This window comes from Plasmodium brasilianum, chromosome 12 (assembly GCF_023973825.1).
Source record: "Plasmodium brasilianum strain Bolivian I chromosome 12, whole genome shotgun sequence".
NCBI classification, from domain to species: domain Eukaryota; phylum Apicomplexa; class Aconoidasida; order Haemosporida; family Plasmodiidae; genus Plasmodium; species Plasmodium brasilianum.
The window spans coordinates 1,208,880-1,229,907 of record NC_090125.1 but is presented as its reverse complement, the minus strand read 5'-3'; the positions used below and the strand labels follow the sequence as shown (position 1 = coordinate 1,229,907).

The 21,028-nt window shown below is 28.9% G+C and overlaps 5 protein-coding genes across 5 annotated transcripts; 2 read left to right on the top strand and 3 right to left on the bottom strand.

Annotated features, from left to right (window-relative positions):
• Positions 1-133: 133 nt before the first annotated feature.
• On the bottom strand, positions 134-1,618 carry MKS88_004245 (ATP-dependent RNA helicase DBP8; the record flags this gene model as incomplete). The annotated part of the gene is made up of 1 exon (XM_067217405.1): positions 134-1,618. The coding sequence occupies one exon, from the start codon at positions 1,616-1,618 to the stop codon at positions 134-136; it is 1,485 nt and encodes a 494-aa protein (XP_067071836.1).
• A 3,429-nt stretch (positions 1,619-5,047) lies between these two features.
• Positions 5,048-5,791, top strand: MKS88_004244 (eukaryotic translation initiation factor 6; the record flags this gene model as incomplete). Its single annotated transcript, XM_067217403.1, has 1 exon — positions 5,048-5,791. The coding sequence occupies one exon, from the start codon at positions 5,048-5,050 to the stop codon at positions 5,789-5,791; it is 744 nt and encodes a 247-aa protein (XP_067071835.1).
• Positions 5,792-7,846: 2,055 nt separating this feature from the next.
• On the bottom strand, positions 7,847-11,914 carry MKS88_004243 (isoleucine--tRNA ligase; the record flags this gene model as incomplete). Its single annotated transcript, XM_067217402.1, has 1 exon — positions 7,847-11,914. One exon carries the CDS (start codon positions 11,912-11,914, stop codon positions 7,847-7,849), a length of 4,068 nt encoding a protein of 1,355 aa, XP_067071834.1.
• Positions 11,915-13,863: 1,949 nt separating this feature from the next.
• On the top strand, positions 13,864-16,094 carry MKS88_004242 (20 kDa chaperonin; the record flags this gene model as incomplete). Its single annotated transcript, XM_067217401.1, has 6 exons — positions 13,864-13,947; positions 14,222-14,285; positions 14,621-14,739; positions 14,847-14,914; positions 15,526-15,619; positions 15,714-16,094. The coding sequence occupies 6 exons, from the start codon at positions 13,864-13,866 to the stop codon at positions 16,092-16,094; spliced, it is 810 nt and encodes a 269-aa protein (XP_067071833.1).
• A 1,101-nt stretch (positions 16,095-17,195) lies between these two features.
• MKS88_004241 (uncharacterized protein) lies at positions 17,196-19,274 on the bottom strand (the record flags this gene model as incomplete). Its single annotated transcript, XM_067217400.1, has 1 exon — positions 17,196-19,274. One exon carries the CDS (start codon positions 19,272-19,274, stop codon positions 17,196-17,198), a length of 2,079 nt encoding a protein of 692 aa, XP_067071832.1.
• Positions 19,275-21,028: the final 1,754 nt, after the last annotated feature.

Genomic DNA, 21,028 nt, shown 5'->3' with positions numbered 1-21,028 from the left:
TCTTTTTTAAAATAGATAATCCTTTTTATGAACTGTTCATGTAAAACAGCCAAATTTTTTTTTTTTTTTTTTTAACTTGCTGCATTTGTAAATTTTACGTAACTGATTAAAAAATATCTCCCGCATTGTGTTATCACTCGTTAAGATAAATGAACTGTTTCAATTTTTCATTTTCCTTTTTAACATCTTTCTGTTCTTCTAGTTGCATTTCTGCTTTTTTTATGACTCTTCCAATTTTGAACATATGTTTAAGAACAAGTGCTTTGTTCAATACATAAGGCTTTAACTTATGTTTCATAATTTTTTTAACCTCGTTAAAGGATTTTATATCTTTTTTGTCGATAAATGATATGGCTAGCCCTTTTCTGTCTGCTCTGGCAGTTCTACCTACTCTATGTATATACTTAACCGTATCATTCGGGAAATCAAAATTTATTACAAAAGAAATTTTGGGTATATCTATTCCTCTGCTAATTATATCTGTTGCTACTAAAATTTTGCACATCCCGTTTTTAAATTTTGATAAGGATGACATTCTTTTTTTTTGTTCTTTGGATGAGTGTAAGCATTCGACGGAGAAATGATTTAACATATTTAGAACTGTGTATATCAGTTCACATTTATAACTATTGGCTGTAAATATAATTCCAGATTGATCGGTTAATTTATTTTTTAAAATATATACTAAATAAGTTATTTGTGCTATGTCATCAATATATATATAACGTTGATCTAAATTTTTCACTGGTTTTTGCTTTTTATTTGCATTAACGAGGAGAAGGTTATCATTTGGAAAACCTTCCTTTATGTAATGTAAAGCATCAGTAATAGTTGAGCTAAAAAATAAAGTTTTCCTTTCGCTATTATTACTACTTTTAGGAATACTATCAAGAATAATTTTTAATTTACTTTCAAAACACTTTTGCAAAAGTAAATCCGCTTCATCCAAAACAATATATCGTAACCTTTTAAAACATTTTATTATATCCTCACAGTTATATAATAGGTCACTTACTCTACCTGGGGTACCAACAACAATATGTGGTTTACTTAACAATATACTTCTTTGTTCTATTAGAGAAAAACCTCCAATGCATGACAATACCTTAACACCTATTTTCGTCCCATATAAATGAAATTGCTCAACTATTTGAAATACTAACTCTCTTGTTGGTACTAATATTAACGCAAAAACTGCAAAAAAATTTTTATTTAATTCTTGTAAAATACTCCAACAATAGCATATCGTTTTACCTGTACCAGTTTCAGACGAACCAATTACATTTTTACCTTCAATGATAAGAGGCAAACATAAGCGTTGAATTTTGGTCGGATGTACTATATGTACGCTCTTACTTATCTTTATCAACCATTCTTCTACTCCTAAACTTTCGAACGTTACCATATTGTTACCCCGAATTGACGCATTCCCCTTCTCCTCATTCCACTTGCTCTTAACACTCTTCTCACCTTTATTACGCTCATAACTTTCCTCTTTTTTTTTCCTTCTTTCCCTTTCCTTATACTTTTTATTCAAATACTTCCTTATGTAAAACAGCTTCCATAATTTAGAAATCCTAGACAACGGGCCTTTGCGCATTGAGTAACACACCTTCATTGGTAGCTATGGGGGAAACGTTCACGTGGCTTGGAATAAATAAAAGGGCAGAAAAAAAAAAAAAAGAAACGAAAGAAAGAAAAGAAGCGAATGGCATAGAATGGGAGCAAACGCCCGAGTGGAATAGCACTACCACTACAACTGCAACTTATAGACGTTCAAACGTACTCATCAAAATTTAACTTGAACTTATTTCAGTTAAATATATGCTAAATGAGCAAAGCAAAAACAAAACCATGAAAAAAAAAATAATAAAATAATAATATATACATATGCGTATATATGTACACATATGTACGTATGGTACATGTCCAATAAGAGATCTTTTGGAGGTATATCTAGCTCGTTATATTATTCATGCAAGCATTTCACACGAAAGAGCAGTAGGTTACACCTCGACTATTTACAAGCACAACTCACTCAAGCTTTTCTTTACGTTTCAACAGTGTACTACGAAAATTTAACTCTATCAACGAAATAATATTATCATAAATGGGATAGTAACCATGTACCGAGGAAAAATAACAAGGCGGCTGCTAATGTGTAAGTAGTCCTCTAAAACTTTTCCCTTCTAATTTTACACATAAGATATGTTCAATAGTTCTGTTAAAAGGGGGGCTTCCGTTCGGCATTAACCACGTTGTGTATTATATATATATATATATATCTATGGGCATGCCGAGAAATATAAGAGCACGTTCATGCGTGATTATCAGTGGGGGTCATAATATTTTATTAACGTAATAACCATTTATTTTCTTTTTCATAAAGACTAAAATGATTAAGAGACGTAAACTTTTTGAAAACCACTATTTTTTCTTTGCTTTTTTTTTTTTTTTTTTTTCCTTTTTATTATTCCCCTTTTTTAGCTTTAACAGTGTAATATATAACTACGAAAATTTTTGGTTCAACAGGACGACACGATTTTTTTGAAAATACGTTATATCATTATGCGTTAATATATTTTTTTAAATAATATTCAAATTTTTTGCCGCCAAATTGGTACTTCAATGTTTGTATACTTTATTTCTGTATTAAACAGGTATGCACATGCATTACGCGTATAAACGTAAACATGCATAAACGTAAACATGCATAAATGTAAACATGCATAAATGTAAACATGCATAAATGTAAACATGCATAAACGTAAACATGAATAAACGTAAACATGCATAAATGTAAACGTGCATAAACGTATACATGTATAAACGCATAAAGGCGTTGATAAGTTTTTATGTACGTACGTGCTAACTAGTTTGCTGTTACTACTCTCTTATACGAATTTGCATAAAAACAGATATGTGCGTGCCCCTTTTAACAATAAATGTATAGTTAAAAATTTAAAAGGAAAAAAGTTGTGCAAAGAATAAAGACGAAGTAGGTTGGGTTAAAAAATATATAGGGCAAAAATAAGCAAAAATTTTGCATACATAAGAATATATTCGTATATATGTATATAAGTATGTACGCAAACGTATTATATATACTTGTATATGTATAAAATAAGTGCTATATCTTTTTGTATATTTTTACACGTATTTATATTGCAATGAAAAAAATAAGAAAAACGAGCCATAAAAAAAAAATATTAAATTTTGCTAATTTGTACCAAACTTTGCTGAGTTGTACCAAATTTTGCTGAGTTGTACCAAACTTTGCTGAGTTGTACCAAACTTTGCTGAGTTGTACCAAACTTTGCTGAGTTGTACCAAACTTTGCTGAGTTGTACTAACAAAATTGCATTGAACTGATCGTGGCATTTTATTTATTTATTTTTTTTAACTGTAGCATTTTTAGAAGCAAATCTTCGCCCAATTAAGGGGAATAAACATACGCACAAAATATACGTATATAATAATATGTACGTATTTGTATTTATAAAGTAAAACTATACAGTAAAACTTTTTATTTTATTATAATTTATTTTTTTTATTTTTTTTTATTTTTTTTTTATTTTTTTATTATTTTTATTATTTTTTTTTTTCACCGCCAAATGGTATACCGACGAACAGCAAAGCGCATCATTTACGTTTTACTCCAAAATGAAATGTATTCGTGTATGTATGCAATGCACGTATTTGTAAGTAGGTATATATATATATATGTATACAAATATGTGCGTACATAGGTATATATATGATAATTCTACTTATTTTGTACATCTATTTATGCAGACCTTTATTATTTATCCATCTATGTATGCATAAGCACAGAAACGGCATTAATGCAGATGTAAAATTGAGCGCATAGTAGTAACATGCCAGTGAGAAAAAATGCGCTAAAAAGTTTTCATTGAAAAAGAAAAAAAAAAAAAATTAATTAAAACAGAAGTTATAAGAGTATAATAATATATATATATATATATAAGCAAAATGTCATTATACGTTTAAGTAGCATCATTATTGTAGTACAAAAAAACAAAAAATAAAATAAAAATTGCTACATTCAAAAAAGATTATAATATAAAATAGCAATTACGATTTATAAGTGCTGGAAAAAATAAAGAATTTGAAAATCATCATATTTTTTTTTTTTTTTTTTTTTTTTTTTGACGTATAATACATACTTGTTTTATACGCATGTAATACATACGTTACTATATATATAAGGTATATATTGTACGTAAATGTGCTTAAGTGTATGTTACACGTACATATAACAGATGTAGTAGCCTAATTTGGAAGAGTAAACCATTTTTTTGTGTGTGCTTTTTCTCTTAACGACAATAAAATTCTTCTTTTTGTGAAGCGGAAAGGATGACTTGCGATGCAGACCCACCTAGTCAGCGTTACTGTTTTCAAAAGCCTTAAAAAAAATAAAATGAAATGAAATAACAAAATAGTATAACAAAATAATATAACAAAATAATATAACAAAATAGTATAACAAAGTAGTATAATAAAGTAATATAACAAAATAATATAACAAAATAGTATAACAAAATAATATTACAAAGTAGTATAATAAAGTAATAATACAACAAAATAGTATAAAGCAGAGGGGTAAGTTATGTACATAATAAGGTTGCGTACGCCTGTAAGTACCTCCACAGATATATAAATATATACATAAGCACGTACATAATAAACATTGCACATTTACTACAAACGAGCGCGTAATAGGCTTAGACAGAACTCTATCAAAACTTCAATTTGTCACCATACGCTTTTAGCAGTGGACACATAATAACATATATTGTGCGTAATAAGTGAAGGTATACATATACATATGTGTATGTGTGTATGTATGTGCATATGCATCAGCACATACGCATCAGCACATACGCATCAGCACATACGCATTAGCACATACGCATTAGCACATACGCATTAGCACATACGCATTAGCACATACGCATTAGCACATACGCATCAGCACATACGCATCAGCACATACGCATCAGCACACCCGAATGATTTGTGCAAGATGGCAGTCCGAGTGCAGTTTGAGAACTCGAACGAAGTCGGAGTCTTTTCGAGGTTAACAAATGCATATGCATTAATAGCTCTAGGAGGATCGGAAAATTTTTCAAGTGTATTTGAGTCTGAGTTATCACAACACATTCCTTTGATATATACAACAATAGGAGGTACCAAGGTTATAGGTAGAGTATGTGTTGGTAATAGAAAAGGATTGCTTGTGTCAAGTATATGTACTGATCAAGAATTGTTACATTTAAGGAATGCTTTACCAGAAAATGTAAAAATAAAACGTATAGAAGAACGTTTATCTGCTTTAGGTAATTGTATTACTGCTAATGATTATGTCGGTTTAATACATACAGATATAGATAGAGAAACAGAAGAAATAATACAGGATGTTCTAGATATTGAAGTGTTTAGAACTTCTATTGCTGGAAATTTATTAGTAGGTACATATTCGTATTTTACTAATAATGGTGGATTATTACATGCTATGACGTCATCACAAGAAATAGAAGAATTATCAGAACTCCTACAAATACCTTTAATAACTGGTACAATCAATAGAGGAAGCGATCTCATTGGGTCCGGCTTAGTTGCTAATGATTGGTCCGCTTTCTGTGGCATGGACACTACTGCTATTGAACTAAGTATCATTGAAAAGGTGTTCAAACTTAATAATATTGAGGATGCCAACATTGACGAAAATTTCATGTACAAGTCTTCGATCATACAAACGATGATATAGCGGTGGTTGGCAGTGGGTTGTAGCAGTTGGCAGTGGGTTGTCGTGGTTATAGCGGAAAGAAGAGAAGAAAACAAGAAAGAGGCATATCCCTCTTAAAGAAGACAACAGAACAAGCACCTCTTACTTATGTCAAGGAAGAAAGTAAGAAAATGACCAAACCGACTTATGAACTTGGTTTCAGGAGAATAGAGAATTATAATCGAATTATATTTATTACCCATTAGGAAATGTTCACTTGGAAGAAGGACATATAAATATATATACATATATATGTATGTACGTGTGTATGTATATGTGCATACATATGTTGCTTACGTATGTCTGAATTTTAAATCAGTTTCTTTTTTTTTTTTTTGTTACAAGAAATGCGAGGAAGAGGAAACAGTGTCTGAGATTACACGTCCAGGTAACTCTAACGTGTTAGGGGCTTGCGTGGATCCTTTATATTATATTTTATACATTTCACCTATTATATGTATATATATATATATATATATATATATATATATATATTCTGCTTAGTCATGTGTATTTTTATTTCAATTTTATCATATTATTTAATTTATATTATTTTTTATTATTTTATCCTTTTATTTGCATCATTTCGCCTTTTCATGTATTGTGCGTAATACTGCGTCTGTAAAATCACTGCTGTTATATATGATTATTTTTGTAAAAAAAAAAAAATTTGTATGGTTTGAAATTTCCAATGGCATTATAAATGAATAAACATGTTCGTTGATTTGTTTATGTGTTCATTCGTTTTATCTTCATGGCGTTTTGCGTGTTTATCGTGTTCCTCCATATGATCACTTCCAGCTTGGCAAGGTTCCTAAGCTGCATATATGCTTCTTCAGATTCTTCAGCTTCTTGCGCTTCTAATGCGTCTAATGCTTTTTATTCTTCTCCTTTTTTTTTTTTTTGTCCTCATGTATTTTTAATCGTAAAACGGAAAAAAAAAAAAAAAAGAGAGAGGACGAGAAAAAATGTAAAAGTAAAAGTAAACGAAAAAGAAAAAGAAGAAACTCAATTTGCATTATAAGTTTTATACAAAAAATAAGACTGATGTTCTTAATTTCTTGTGAAAAATTAAAGAGAGTTGGGCGTGTTCGTACAAATATATATATATATATATATATACAGAGCATTATGTATACATAAGCACATATGTGCAATACACCAATGCATTTATACACATTTTTGTGCACGCGGCGTTAAAGATATTCCAACTATATAGACAAGAGGTGGCAAGCAAATTCGTATATGTAACTAAAACTGTAAGAAAATGCATATTCATTCGTACTCCACGTTTGAATAATTTTTTCTAATAAAAATAAAGTGCAATATGGTAATTTGTACACATTATTTTTTGCATATTGTTACTTCATTTGTCTACATGATTTATTTTATGATCTGCATTCTGTACTTTTTTTTTTTTTCCATTATTTCTCAAATCAAATAGTCGCCAACCGAATTGCACGTGCATCTATTTTGCTATTTGCACTGATGAGAAGGAAGGCATAAACACATGCATCTAGCCCATACACAAGTGTATCTGGCCATATATATACTCATCCACCACTGACAGTAGCAATTATGCAATGAGTTCGTTCATATCCGTTTTCCCCCTCCTTGTGCACTGCACTACTCTGTTTGAATCCGCATGTACGAGAAAAGCTTGGTACGAACAAGAAAGGGTGGTAAGTATTGATGGTAGACAAGGGTGGTAAGTATTGATGGTAGACAAGGGTGGTAAGTATTGATGGTAGACAAGGGTGGTAAGTATTGATGGTAGACAAGGGTGGTAAGTATTGATGGTAGACAAGGGTGGTAAGAAATGATGGTAAACAAGGGTGGTAAGAAATGATGGTAAACAAGGGTGGTAAGAAATGATGGTAAACAAGGGTGGTAAGAAATGATGGTAAACAAGGGTGGTAAGAAATGATGGTAAACAAGGGTGGTAGGAACGCCTACGAAACACTCATCTGGGCATTTGTCGCTACGATTTCTCTGTACCGATTTAGTCCCTTACCCTGGCGCAGTCCTCTGTGGCTGCTACTCCTTGGTAAATACAACAGTTACATCCTTATGATTTACTTTTATATGTTCCTCATGGAATTTATTTTTGACATGTTCAACATCCTCCATGGTACTAAAAAGATTTAAATTACGTCTAAGGCATTTCTTAATATATTCTATTTCCTTTATCATACTTTTTTTAAATTCTTCATCTGATATAAAGATATGCATTTGAATGGGTGAGTTTTGAATTAAAGATAAATTTTTTCTTATTTTTTGTATATGATTACATATTTCTCTAGCATTAGCCATATCTTCCAATTGTGCATCTGCTGTAAAGTCCATTAAGATAGTGATAGAGTCATTACTCATAGCTTCTATATTTATATCTTGAAGATTATGTTTCATTTGAATGAGTATATCATCATCTTGTAATAAAACCTGATCAATTAGTATTTTTCTTTCTTGTTCATATTTTTTAATTTCTTCTACAGTCATATCTTTTATTTTATTTTGTATACTTTTTAAGTTCGCACCTAGTTTAGTACCTAATTTCTTAAAATTAGGAACTGCTGTAAAGGTAAGGCAGCTTACATCATTGGAATAGTCAACATTTAGAACGTTTAATTCTTCTTTTATATAATGAGTAATTTTATCAAAATTATTAAAAAATTTAGAATCCTTATGCACTATTGTTAATAACTTTAGAGGTTTCTTATTTGCTGTTTTTCTCTTTTCTCTTAGTATCCTACCCATTATTATAACGTTCTTCATATTTTCAATTAGCTCAATAATTTCATAATTTATTGTGTAGTGTTCATCTACTTTTGGCAGCATCATAAAATGGACACTCTTACTCCTGTCCATTTCTTCTGTACACGAAATATTGGACACATCTTTTTTGTTATCAAAACCACTTACTTCATTGCAATGGACATCTCTGCATGTGTTATTCACTAGCGAAGGAGTGCTTCTTCCTTTGGCATCCTGCGTGTGATTCGATTGCACCTGCTTCGTCTGATCTAATTCCTGTTGGTGCTTCCCCCCATGGACATTTCTAAGCTGCTGATATATGTATTCCGAAATGAAGGGAGTAAAAGGAGCCATGATGATAGTGAATAAATAGAGCGTTTTGTATGTTGTGTTCAATGCTTGCAAACAATTCTTTTGTCCTAAACTTCCCCTCATTCTGTCTCTATTCAATCGTATATACCAATTAGTCAAATTTTCAATAAAATGTAAAAGCTTTGGAAGAACATTATACAACTTATATGCCCTCATCTCCTCGTGCACACACCTTATTAAATTCTGTATGCAAGAAAAGATCCATTGGTCCATGATATTGTCATTCTGGTATATGCACTGTTCAGAGAACACAAATTTGGTGCAGCACATAGTACCGATACCGTCATCTGTTCCACTGGTGCTACCATTTGCCCTACTTTCAAATCTGGTAACCTCCTGCGCAAAGAAACGAAAGCTATGGTAGAAGGGAAGGATAAAACTTTTGACAATTTCATTAACGCCCTTTTCCTGGAATTTTAAATTTTCAGCACGCACTGCTACTGAGTTTATTAAGTACAGTCTCAAGCTGTCCGCTCCATATTTATTAAGAATATAAACGGGATCAGGATAATTTTTTAATCTTTTACTCATTTTTTTCCCATCTGATGCTAGAACAAGACCGTTACATATTAAATTTTTGTAAGGAGCTTTATCAAATAATAGAGTGCTTACAACCAAAAGAGTATAGAACCATCCCCTCGTTTGATCTAATCCTTCTGCAATAAAATCAGCTGGAAAAATTTTTTCTAGACTTTCTTTTTTTGTACTAAATGGATAGTGAACTTTTGCAAAGGGCATAGAACCACTTTCAAACCAACAGTCAAATACTTCTGCTATTCTCTTCAGTTTTGGTAAATGCTTTCCTTTTGGATTATCAATTTCAATCTTATCTATATGATGTCTATGTAAATCAGTAATGTTTTTTACTCCAGATAACTCTTCTAATTGCTTTATACTTCCAATACATATAATCGTTTCCATCTTTTCGTCACACCACAATGGTAATGGTGTACCCCAATACCTGTTCCTACTAATACACCAATCTTTTGCATCCTTAATCCAATTGTGGAATTTTTTTTCCTTAACATGTGCAGGTATCCAGTAAGTCACATCATTATTTTTTAATAAATTTTTCGATACACTGCTAACCCTAACAAACCATGCAGGAATAGCTCTATAAATTAATGGAGTATCACTTCTCCAGCAGAATGGATATGAATGCACAATGGTGTTATTACTCAAAAGTCTATTTTGTTCTTTCAAATATTTTTTAATAATATTATCTGCATCTTTTAAATACATATTCTTTACTAATTCTATCTCTTCTGTAAAGAACCCATTTTCATCTAAGGGATCTACTAAAATGGACTTCTCAGGATCAATTATTTCGTTATCTTTACATATACGAAAATCGTCTTCACCATATGACGGAGCACAGTGTACTATACCAGTACCTACATCATCTGTAACAAAGTCGTCTGCTAAAATCTTGTAAGCTCTTTCTTTAAAATTATACCTTTCATAGAATTCATTGAATAATGGTTTATATTTTAAATTTTTTAAATACTTCCCTTTAAATCTGTTTAATATGCATATATTTTCTGGATTTATCTTGAGCTCTTTTATAATCCAGTCTAACCTGCACTCACCTACAATCATAATACGCTTACACTCTCTATTTTGTATTCTCAGGTAGGTGAAATTTTCATTTACACACAGAGCCAAGTTCGACGGAAGAGTCCATGGGGTGGTAGTCCATGCAAGGACCTCGTTTGGAAGGCCTTCACCACTAAAACTTGGTACATTATCCACGTTGTTAACGTGTGTTCCAGCAGATGGTTCCCTCTTCTCACTGCAATTATTTGTATTGAATGCGGTATCAGCGGCAGTGGCAGCACCTGGTGCAGTGCTGCCACCTCTGGCATGGGCATTAAAATAGGGATCGTAAAAAATGGCATACTTTTGAAGCAGCTCCTGCTTATCTTCATCTTTAGAATAATCTTCTTCAACATGAGGAAAAGATGACGACAAAATGAAGCCAATAATTACGCTAGGGTCCGGTGTATCTTTATAATTAAGATTTAACTCAAAATTAGATATGGGTGTATTACATTTACAAGAATATGGCATAACTTTAAAAGATTTATATATAAAGCCTCTTTTATATAATTCACTAAAAACCCACCAAACACTTTCCATAAAAGTAGTATCCATAGTTTTATAATCATTTTTAAAATCAATCCATCTTCCTATTCTTTCTACAGTTTTTATCCATTCATTTGAATATTTTAAAACTATATTTCGACATTTTTCATTATATACATCTATACCCATTTTTATGATATCCTCTTTTTTATTTATATTATTTTCTTTTTCTATTTCATATTCAATAGGTAACCCATGGCAGTCCCATCCAAATCTTCTTTCAACATAATAGTTACACTGATAATTGTATCTTGTCACACAATCTTTTATTATACCTGCTAGTAAATGACCATAGTGTGGTAGTCCTGTAGCAAATGGAGGACCATCATAAAAGATATATGGCTTCTTATTCTGTGATAACTTATTTGATAAGTTGAAAGCATCTATTTCTTTCCAATATTTTAATATCTTCTCCTCTTCTTCCACAATATTCGGGCTTTCCGATACGCATTCGAACGTTAGGGCCGTCATGCTGTCCCTCTGATCCCTCTTTTCCGGGTTAAGAAAAGCTGCCACAGGTGCCGCAAACAATGCAGTTGCAATGGGTGCAATATTACCAATCGGTACAGTAGTTGCAATCCGTGCAATTGACCCAATTGGTGCAATAACTAGTACAGGTGCTATACTTCCCTGTCCTCTTTTCTTTTTGCCACGAAACCCTTTTTCTTCTCTGTGTGAAATAACACTGATGTAGCAAATGTTTCTAACGTGAGTAATACTTCTAACTTGGGATATATTCCTGGTGAGCCTCTTTTTTGCTGAAAGTATGTTTCCACTTCGTGCTACTATTTTATCTACTTTTAATTTCTTATGATTAATTTTTCTTAGAAACATAAAAAAGGGAAAGACTTGAATTAATGTATATCTTTTTTTTTTTTTTTTTTAAATGAATATAAATCGGACGGTATGTTCTTGTAAGTGTTTAATAAAAGAATATAATATATTGTCCTGTAGCAAAGTTTTAATTGGGCCTTATGTCTTGTTTCTTTTTCGCGTACCGTGTAAATATCACATGCAGAAATGTACACAGGTATGCATACGAGTATACTAACAAGCCTATACACAGGTATACATAAATACGCACGTATACGGGTACACACTAGAAATATATGTAATCGTATAGTCGCATATAAAGACCCACAAGCGTATGTGTGCAAATGTGTCCAAAGATTAAAAAAAAAGATCACTTCGAGTCCTCTTTTAATTAACAAAAAAAAATTATGAACTGCCTAGGGTAAATGTTAATGGTGTACTATAAACTAAGGTACACTTTTTGTTTAATTTTACAAAAATTAATTTTTTATATAATTTTAAAATGATTAATTTCTTCTTTAATTTTAAAAAGATTAATAACTTTTATAATTTTGAAAAATTAATTTTTTACTTTCTTAATTTTACGATAATTACTTTCTTTCCTTTTCTTTATTTTTTGTAAAAATTGTATGTAGAATATTGCTAAAATTTTAAAACTCCTATTTGAATGTATTAAACAAGTCTGCTCCTTTTTTCCACTGAGGTGCTTTTACATAGCAACAATGAATTCTTTTATTTTACCAGAAAAAAAAAAAAAAAAAAAAGGTATGTTTAACGGGTACCCCTGTTCATACATATATACATACATAAATATATACATATGTATATATTTACGTGTGTGCATGTGCAGATGAATATATCCAAATATACGTCTGCTTATACGACACTGTACCTTGTATTTCAATGTTCTTTGTAATTTTATCTACATGTGTAATGGATGCCTGTATAAATAATTGTTCAGGAAACACATTTAAATACGTGTTAAATGTATACGTTATTGTATATACATGTGTTGAGGTTAAGTACGTAAACAAAAATATACACAATTTCACGATCAAATTCAAACACATAGAAAGCTTGTGCAATTACAAAATGGCTCAAAAAAAAAAAATAAAAAAAGAATATATACATATATATGTACATATATATATATGTATTAATATTATTTCCTCTTTGATCATAATTTTTGTAGAGAATAAATTATGTAAGCATATTTTTCTGAACAAGTCATACATTGACAATTTGTTTTTAAAAGTTGGCAATTCTTTATTCTTATATTTAAATATTTTAATATATAAAATAATTTACCATAATATACGTTAATTTATGTTATGGTATTTTACGATAATTTAAAAATAACGCGATTTAGAGAAGTAACAAAAAGAATTGCACTTTTCAGAGCGCTTCTTTTATGATACAAGCTTTTTATTTATTTATTTTTATTTTTATTTTTATTTTATTTTATTTTTATTTTATATTTATTTTATTTTATTTTTTTAAAGCGCTAAATATGAATATTCATGGAAGTTGGATGTGCATATAAAGGAGATCCTACTCTTCTATGTAAGTAACGCGTAAAACGTTTCACGCCACTCGCGCATTTTCTATGCGTGCGTTTCTTGTGAACACGAAAGTTTATAAATATATGTACGTGCATATATAAACAATACATATATATATATATATATATATATATATATATATATATGCGCTTACATGTATACATATTCGCTTGAATTTGTGTAAGTACCCTTTTTCGTTGTAAGCTGTTAAATATATAACCTTTAAAAATATACCCTTCAGCGTTTGAGGCAATTACAGCTACATATTATACGTAAATTTTGCGAGCATTGTTCTTAACGCTCTTATCATAAATAAAAATAATATCATATTATTTTTTTCACGTTGTATGCATAATATATACATATATTTATATCGCACGTAAACAATTTTTTCTCTGTTGTTTCAAGATGAAATTAATTGCAGTAGTGTGTTTTATGGCCATAACTTTAAGTTATGCTTTAGCAAAAAGGAATACTATAACCCATAATTTAGTAAGCTTATAGAAACAAAAAAAGAAAAAAAAAAAGAAAAAAGAAAGTAAAGGATAAAGCAAAAGATAAAGCAAAGGATGACGGAAAAGATAAAGCAAAATTGATGCGGAAATATACAGCAAAAGTGTAGAATAACGAACAATGCATTTTGTGAAAATTTTTATAACAAATGTGTTCTACGTGGTTAGCTGTTCTTGATATTATAATATCATTTGATGCATCTAGTAAACGAAAGCGAAATATGTATATCACTCCTTGGTTTTTCTTTTTGTAGAATTTTGTGAGTACTAACCCGAAGCAACTGCAGAGAAGTTCTTCACAGAGGTTGAGGGCAACAGGTGTTTTTTCGTATTTATTTTATTTTATTTTTTTTGCATGAATATTTTCATAAAAGGTTACACACGTATATGTATGTATGTATGTATGTATGTATGTATGTATGTATGTATGTATGTATGTATGTATGTATGTATGTATGTATGTATGTATGTATGTATGTATGTATGTATGTATGTATGTATGTATGTATGTATATATATATATATATAGTAAGATTGTTATCGCTATCTATGATGAAAGTCCACGTACATGTTCATGTTAAGCATGTGTGCTCTCTATTTTTTCTTATCACCTTCACTATCACATATTTAATTTAATTTTAATTTTTCGCAAGAATACAAACTTGAAAATAAAATAATTAGAGGTCCTCTAACCCCCATAAATGAATTTGTTCTGATCCAGAAGGACGATGCATATGATACAACTGAAGCAGGGGTTTTCATTGGAGATAGTGTAATTTATATATATATATTATTACTATGCCCTTTTCTATCTGATGTTGTAATGACATTACATTTATATTACTTTTCTTTTTCATTTTTTTTTTTTTTATTTTGTAGCTAAAAAAGAACCAGTATGTAGGAAAAGTGTTGGGTGTTGGAACAGGAGTCGTTAATACAAAAAATGGGTAAAAATATAGTGTTAAAGAAAAGAAAAAAAAATAGTAATAAAAGGAATACGTTTAAAATATACAGAAAATATATACCCATACATTTTGAGGATAGTGCATTTTTTTCTTTTTTACATATATGCACTTGTTCTGTCCGTACACATAGTGTGCATTTTAAAATGTAACAAATGAAATGTTTGGTACATATTTTAATAAGAGCAAAAATAAAAATTATAGGCGCAAAAAGGCTGATTTTTTAAAAGTAAAGGAAATTTTAAAAATAGAAAATTTAGCATAATGCGCGAAAATAAGCTTTTTTTTTTTTTTTTTTTTTCTTTTTCGTCTTTTTCTTAAAACTGCAAATAAAAAGAAAAATAATGAAAGAAAAAAAAAATACAAAAATTGAAGTAAATTTGTAGAAATATGAAAATAAAAAAAATTAGTATTAACGCGTTCATAAATTTATGAACACATTTGTCGTTTTTATTTTTATTACTTTTTTTTAACTCTTGTTTTTTTTTTTTTTTGTCATTTTGTTTTATTTTACCTTTTTTTTTTTTTTTTATTATTTTATTTATTTATTGATTTATTTATTTACATATATATACCCATTATTTTTTAAATTTTAGTGAAAGGGTACCAATAGATGTTCAAGTTGGCGATGTTGTAATTTTTAACCCAAGTGATGGAAATAAGGTAAGACCAACAACTAAGAATGTTGAAGTGCGTATATCTTTTCATAAATTAGATGAAGCATTTATTTTTTCGTTGCCACGTTCTACGCTTCATTTCTTTGTGTACATTTTTCGCGCTGTAGGTAAAATACAACGATAAAGAATGCTTGTTAATATCGAATGAAGAAGTTTTAGCAAAAATAATTGATGCTTCTGCTGAAGTAAGTCCACACAACATTACTCCTTATTATGACCGTGTGTTAATAAAACTAATAAATAGAAGTGTATCATCTGACTCATTAATAATTATGCCAGAAACCAAAAATAATGAAAAATCATGTGATGGATTAGTTGTAGCACTTGGAAATGGAATTTATGATGCAAATAATAATAAAGTACCATTAGATATACGTGTGAATGATTATATAAAATTTTCTCCATTTTCGAACGAGAGTTGTGAATTTACTTATAATAATGAAAAGTATACTTTTGTAAAAGCAAGATATATTATGGCAAAATACTAGCCACAAAAAAAAAAAAAAAAAAAAAAAAAAATTATGATAATTTCGCAAACTAGACAAACGTGTGTGCTGTTTTTTAAAGAAAAAAAAGATAATGATCATGGCATAAACGCAGTAATAACAACTTTTCAACTGCCCCTAAATGTTAATGTACGCTTCCATTTCAACACTTTGAATTAAAGAAGCGAATTTCCAGTTACATGGGCTTCATATTTTTATTTTAGTATGCACGTTTGTTTTTATTTTGGTATTCATTTTGTTCATTTTTACATAATTTTTTGTATTAACATTTCTTTTCATTTTTGTATTAACATTTCTTTTCATTTTTGTATTAACATTTCTTTTCATTTTTGTATTAACATTTCTTTTCATTTTTGTATTAACATTTCTTTTCATTTTTGTATTAACATTTCTTTTCATTTTTGTATTAATATTTCTTTCCATTTTAGCATACATGGTATCCTCCATTGTGGCCTGCATATTATTTCCTCCCTCCACTTAACACCTTTACCAATGTTACGAATGAAATGGCATTGTAATACATTTTCATTTTAAATAGTTTTTTTGTTGTTATGTATAAACGTATGATATTATTTAGTTTAAAAAAATATATATACTCTTTTAAAGTAGGTTTTGTTCATTTTAAAATATTTGCGCTACTTTGCTAAGTTAAGCATAAATATACGCGTATCACGAGCGTATATTTTTGGGACTTACAACTGACAGTTGCTTAAAGCGTTGCTAGGACAAAACAGTGAAGGCGCGAAAAATGAAAAGTGAAAAATGAAAAATGAAAAATGAAAAGTGAAAAATGAAAAGTGAAAAATGAAAAGTGAAAAATGAAAAATGAAGAATGAAAAACGAAAAATGAAGAATGAAAAACGAAAAATAAAAAATGAAATACAAACACGTACGTAAAAAAAAAAAAAAAAAAAAAAAAGAAAAAAAAGACACATTAAAAAGAATACAAAGGTGCAGTCATATATGCATATAAGGATGGGTGCGTGTTGGTAGGTAAATCCATCCGCATGCGCATGAAAAAAAAAAAAAAAAAATGAATATTCTGCCTCTATGCACCAAAGGCAAAAGATAAAAAAGAAATTATTAATTAAGGTCAATTAACGAAATAACGGCTTGCAATAAACTGAGGGTTATCACTGGGTAAAATTTTGTGCAATATACATCATTGATAATTTGCATTACTTCAATAATTTTATAATTACGAATAATTTTTTTAAATAATCTGTAATTAGTGCCATATATTGGGGATTTGCTACATTCATATGTTCGAACGTAATAGTCTATAAGCTCAGTTTCGTAAGTATTATTGTTCAGAATATTTTTCTTTATATGTTGAATAAATTCAATTGAAACGTGGATACATATAGCTTCTTCCAACTCGGGTGATAAATAAAAAGACAAATTTTGATGATAATTTTGATGATAATTTTGGTGCCTATATTTTTTTTCTTCCGGAAAAGAATGGTCATATAATATTCTGACCAAGGAATAAATATGACAAAAACGTTTGGATTTTTTAATTTTGGAAAGCCATATGTATGTATGCATTAATTCATGGCACATATAAAAGAAAAAAGAAATTTTGGGGATTGAATTAGTTAAAGATAAATGATCAATCAGTTTTATATGTTCATTATCATAATGAAAAAAAATTTTTAAATTTGTATTTAAGTTTACATTTAAATTTAGATTTTTATATTTATAATTTCTGAATTTTTTATTTTGTTCATGTAACTGGATCAATTTTTTTTTGGAAATAATCACACAGTTACAAGTAGCACAAGTAGCTGCTGTTTTTTCATTTGAATTATTATTAAATATATTTTTAAAATATAACAGATCTTTATATTTTAACTGATTGTTTAATAACCTATTGTATATTTCACTTTCATTATGTCTGTTCATAAAATATAATACAATATTTAAATTATACTTATCCATAATTTGGTCAATTTTCTTCTCTTCCCAATTTTGAGTATCTTTTTTTTGTTTTTCTTTCCGTTTTTTCCCCTTTTTATACGAATAAATTACATTATTATAATATATATATTTTTTTTTTTCAACTTGTTTCTCTTTTAACCTTTTAATATATTCCAAAAGGGACCTTGTTGCATAGTTATATAAACTTGAGCATCTCGAAAATAGAGGTTTTACTGTGTACTCTCTGTTCCTTGCACTGTTTATTAATTCCGTTACTTCTTCACTTTCTTTTTGTCTTATTTCTAAACTCTCGTTAAATATCCCTTTTTTTTTATCCATTGAGGAGGGTCTCTCTTCTATAATAGCATTTTCAATGTTAGCTTCATCTTCCAACTGTTCACTCCTTAAATGATTGGGTGAAATCACATCACTACTACTATCTTTACTTTTACTTTTAATTTTTATTTCGTTCCTATTTATGTATCTTAAGGGGGACAAAAAATGTATCTTTGCCTTATTTACTTCTGTAGACTTAATTTCTTCTTCCATAAAAAATGAGTTTCCCATTTTATTCTTTTTTCTCTTCTTTAAAAATTTTAATTCATTCATTAAAGTTTTTATTCCTCCTTGTCTTTTCCGTTCTGTATTGTATTCCGATTGAGTAGTATTATTTTCCTTATATATGTCAGAAAAATATCTACTGTTCAGGTAAACTGACTTTTTGGAATATTCATGGGAAATAAATGATTGATTATTATTTCTATTACCCATGTTACCTATCTCAACATTTTCAAAAATAAAAGCATAATTATTCTTCTCCTTATTCATATATTTAATATGGTCATATTCAAATGTGCAGCTATGATTCATATCATCATAATTTATTTTATTAAATGTATAAATATTCTGAAGAATAATAAACTTGTGTGATATTTGTATACGCATGTAATGGTCTAAATAATATAATATTTCGGCCATAATTGCTGTTAAATTTTTATCGCAGCAAATTAGAGATAACTGTCTACACTCCTCACACAAATTGTTAACTTTCCATCCACAGCAAAAAGAGGGAAAGGATGAATTCATATTTTTTTTAATTTTTTTTTCACAAGAAAAACATGATTTTAAGTTGTTCATACAATAAGTGCACATATTATAAGATTTCCACAACTCATGCCTATGGGGAACCCCGTCTATGCCTTCACAGCAGTACGAGCAAACATCGCCTAGAGGAGAACTCATTTGGCAAGGGGGGGCATGGGGCAAAAAATGGGGAAATATACATGTACATATGCATATATTTATGTACGTTCAAATTTCGACAATTTACACGCTTAATCCACATAATTGCGCAAAAAGTTGAATGGTATGCAAAAAATATATGTTCAAAAATATTATAAAATCTAAAAAAAAAAATATATATACGGTTTAAATGAACACACACACAGCCATATACATATACATATATATATATATACATATATATATATCTATATGTACAAGCTCTACAGGTGAGCATATATACATAATATAGCTAATTGTCGGTAACATAAAAAGAATGTGAAATATTTTAAAAAATTAAGAGAAAAATGCTTTTCTTTTATGAAAAAATTTAAAGTAATTAAAGAAGTTATAAACGGGAAAATGGTAAAAAAAAGATTTGATCTTAATGGGGCAGTATACAAATGCAACCCGTATAGAAAAAAAAAAGAAAGAAAAAAAAAAGAGAAGTCAAGTAAAGCATAACGTAGAGCAGTGTTATAAAATGATGAATCAGCACGAGACGAAAGAACAAAATATAGCACAACAAAATTACAATTCTCGCGATTAATACTTACAAAAAACAAAGAATCATAAATTGGCTTAAATATTAATAAACTGAAAAAAAAAAAAAAAAAATAGGCACACAACAAAAAACATTGGTTTTATAAAATTTTTTAATGATGTTATATTTGGTTTTCCCAATTTTATTGGCTTCATTTCATCTTATTGCTTTTCTCTTTATGTCTATCACTTAAGGGAAAAAAATTAAAAAGTAAAAGAATAAACCAAAAAAATAAAGGGACAAAATTAAAGAATAAAAACGAATATAACTGCTCAGTTTTACAATTAACAAAGTACATGTTGTAAAATATGGGATAAAAAAAAAAAAAAAAAAATTGTCTCCTCATGTTTAGCTTTTTTTTTTTTTCTTTTTTTTTTTTTTTTTTTTGTAGATAGCTAAATAATTCCATCATTGAAATAATAAATGTAAAGCCACAGAGAAGAATAAAAATTGCATATATTTACAATTTCATCTTAGTGAAAAAATCGTTCATAGAGACTTCTTTCTCATTTACCACTCCAAATATATACTTACATGGATGTACATATAAGAAGCGATAGTTTCCATTCCTTGACTTATATATATGCATGCACAGTTATCTCTTTTAATTGTAAGCAAAATTAAAGAGAGAAGAAGAGCACTGTGCACGTATATCTTCCAAAAAAAACAAACAAACAAACATTGAAATGAAGAAGCAAAATGTTCCATAAAAAATAAAAATAATTAAAATTATTTTCTCGAAAGAAAAAAGCTTAACATAACAAGGTAACACATTTTACAATTATTTTTGCAGAGTTACAATGATCCCATAAGTAATATATTATATATAACTAGAAAAAAACAATTATAAAAAAAAAAAAAAAAAAAAGAAAAAAAAAAAAAGAAGGAAGATATACAGTAAAAAAAGAATTATATATCATGAAAAAACTTATTTATTAGGGTGTACACACATATGTATATATATATATATACGTACATGTAGCATGTATGTATGATGTATATGTGCCAAACAAAAGCCATGTTTCAAAATATAAAAAAAGAGGCAGAGGGAAAATGATAATATAAAGATAACAACAAAAAAAAAAAAAAAAAAGAAATTACAATAAAGAGAACAACTAAAATTATGGTATCGAAAATACGAAAATTTTAAATCAAAACATGTTCAAGAAAA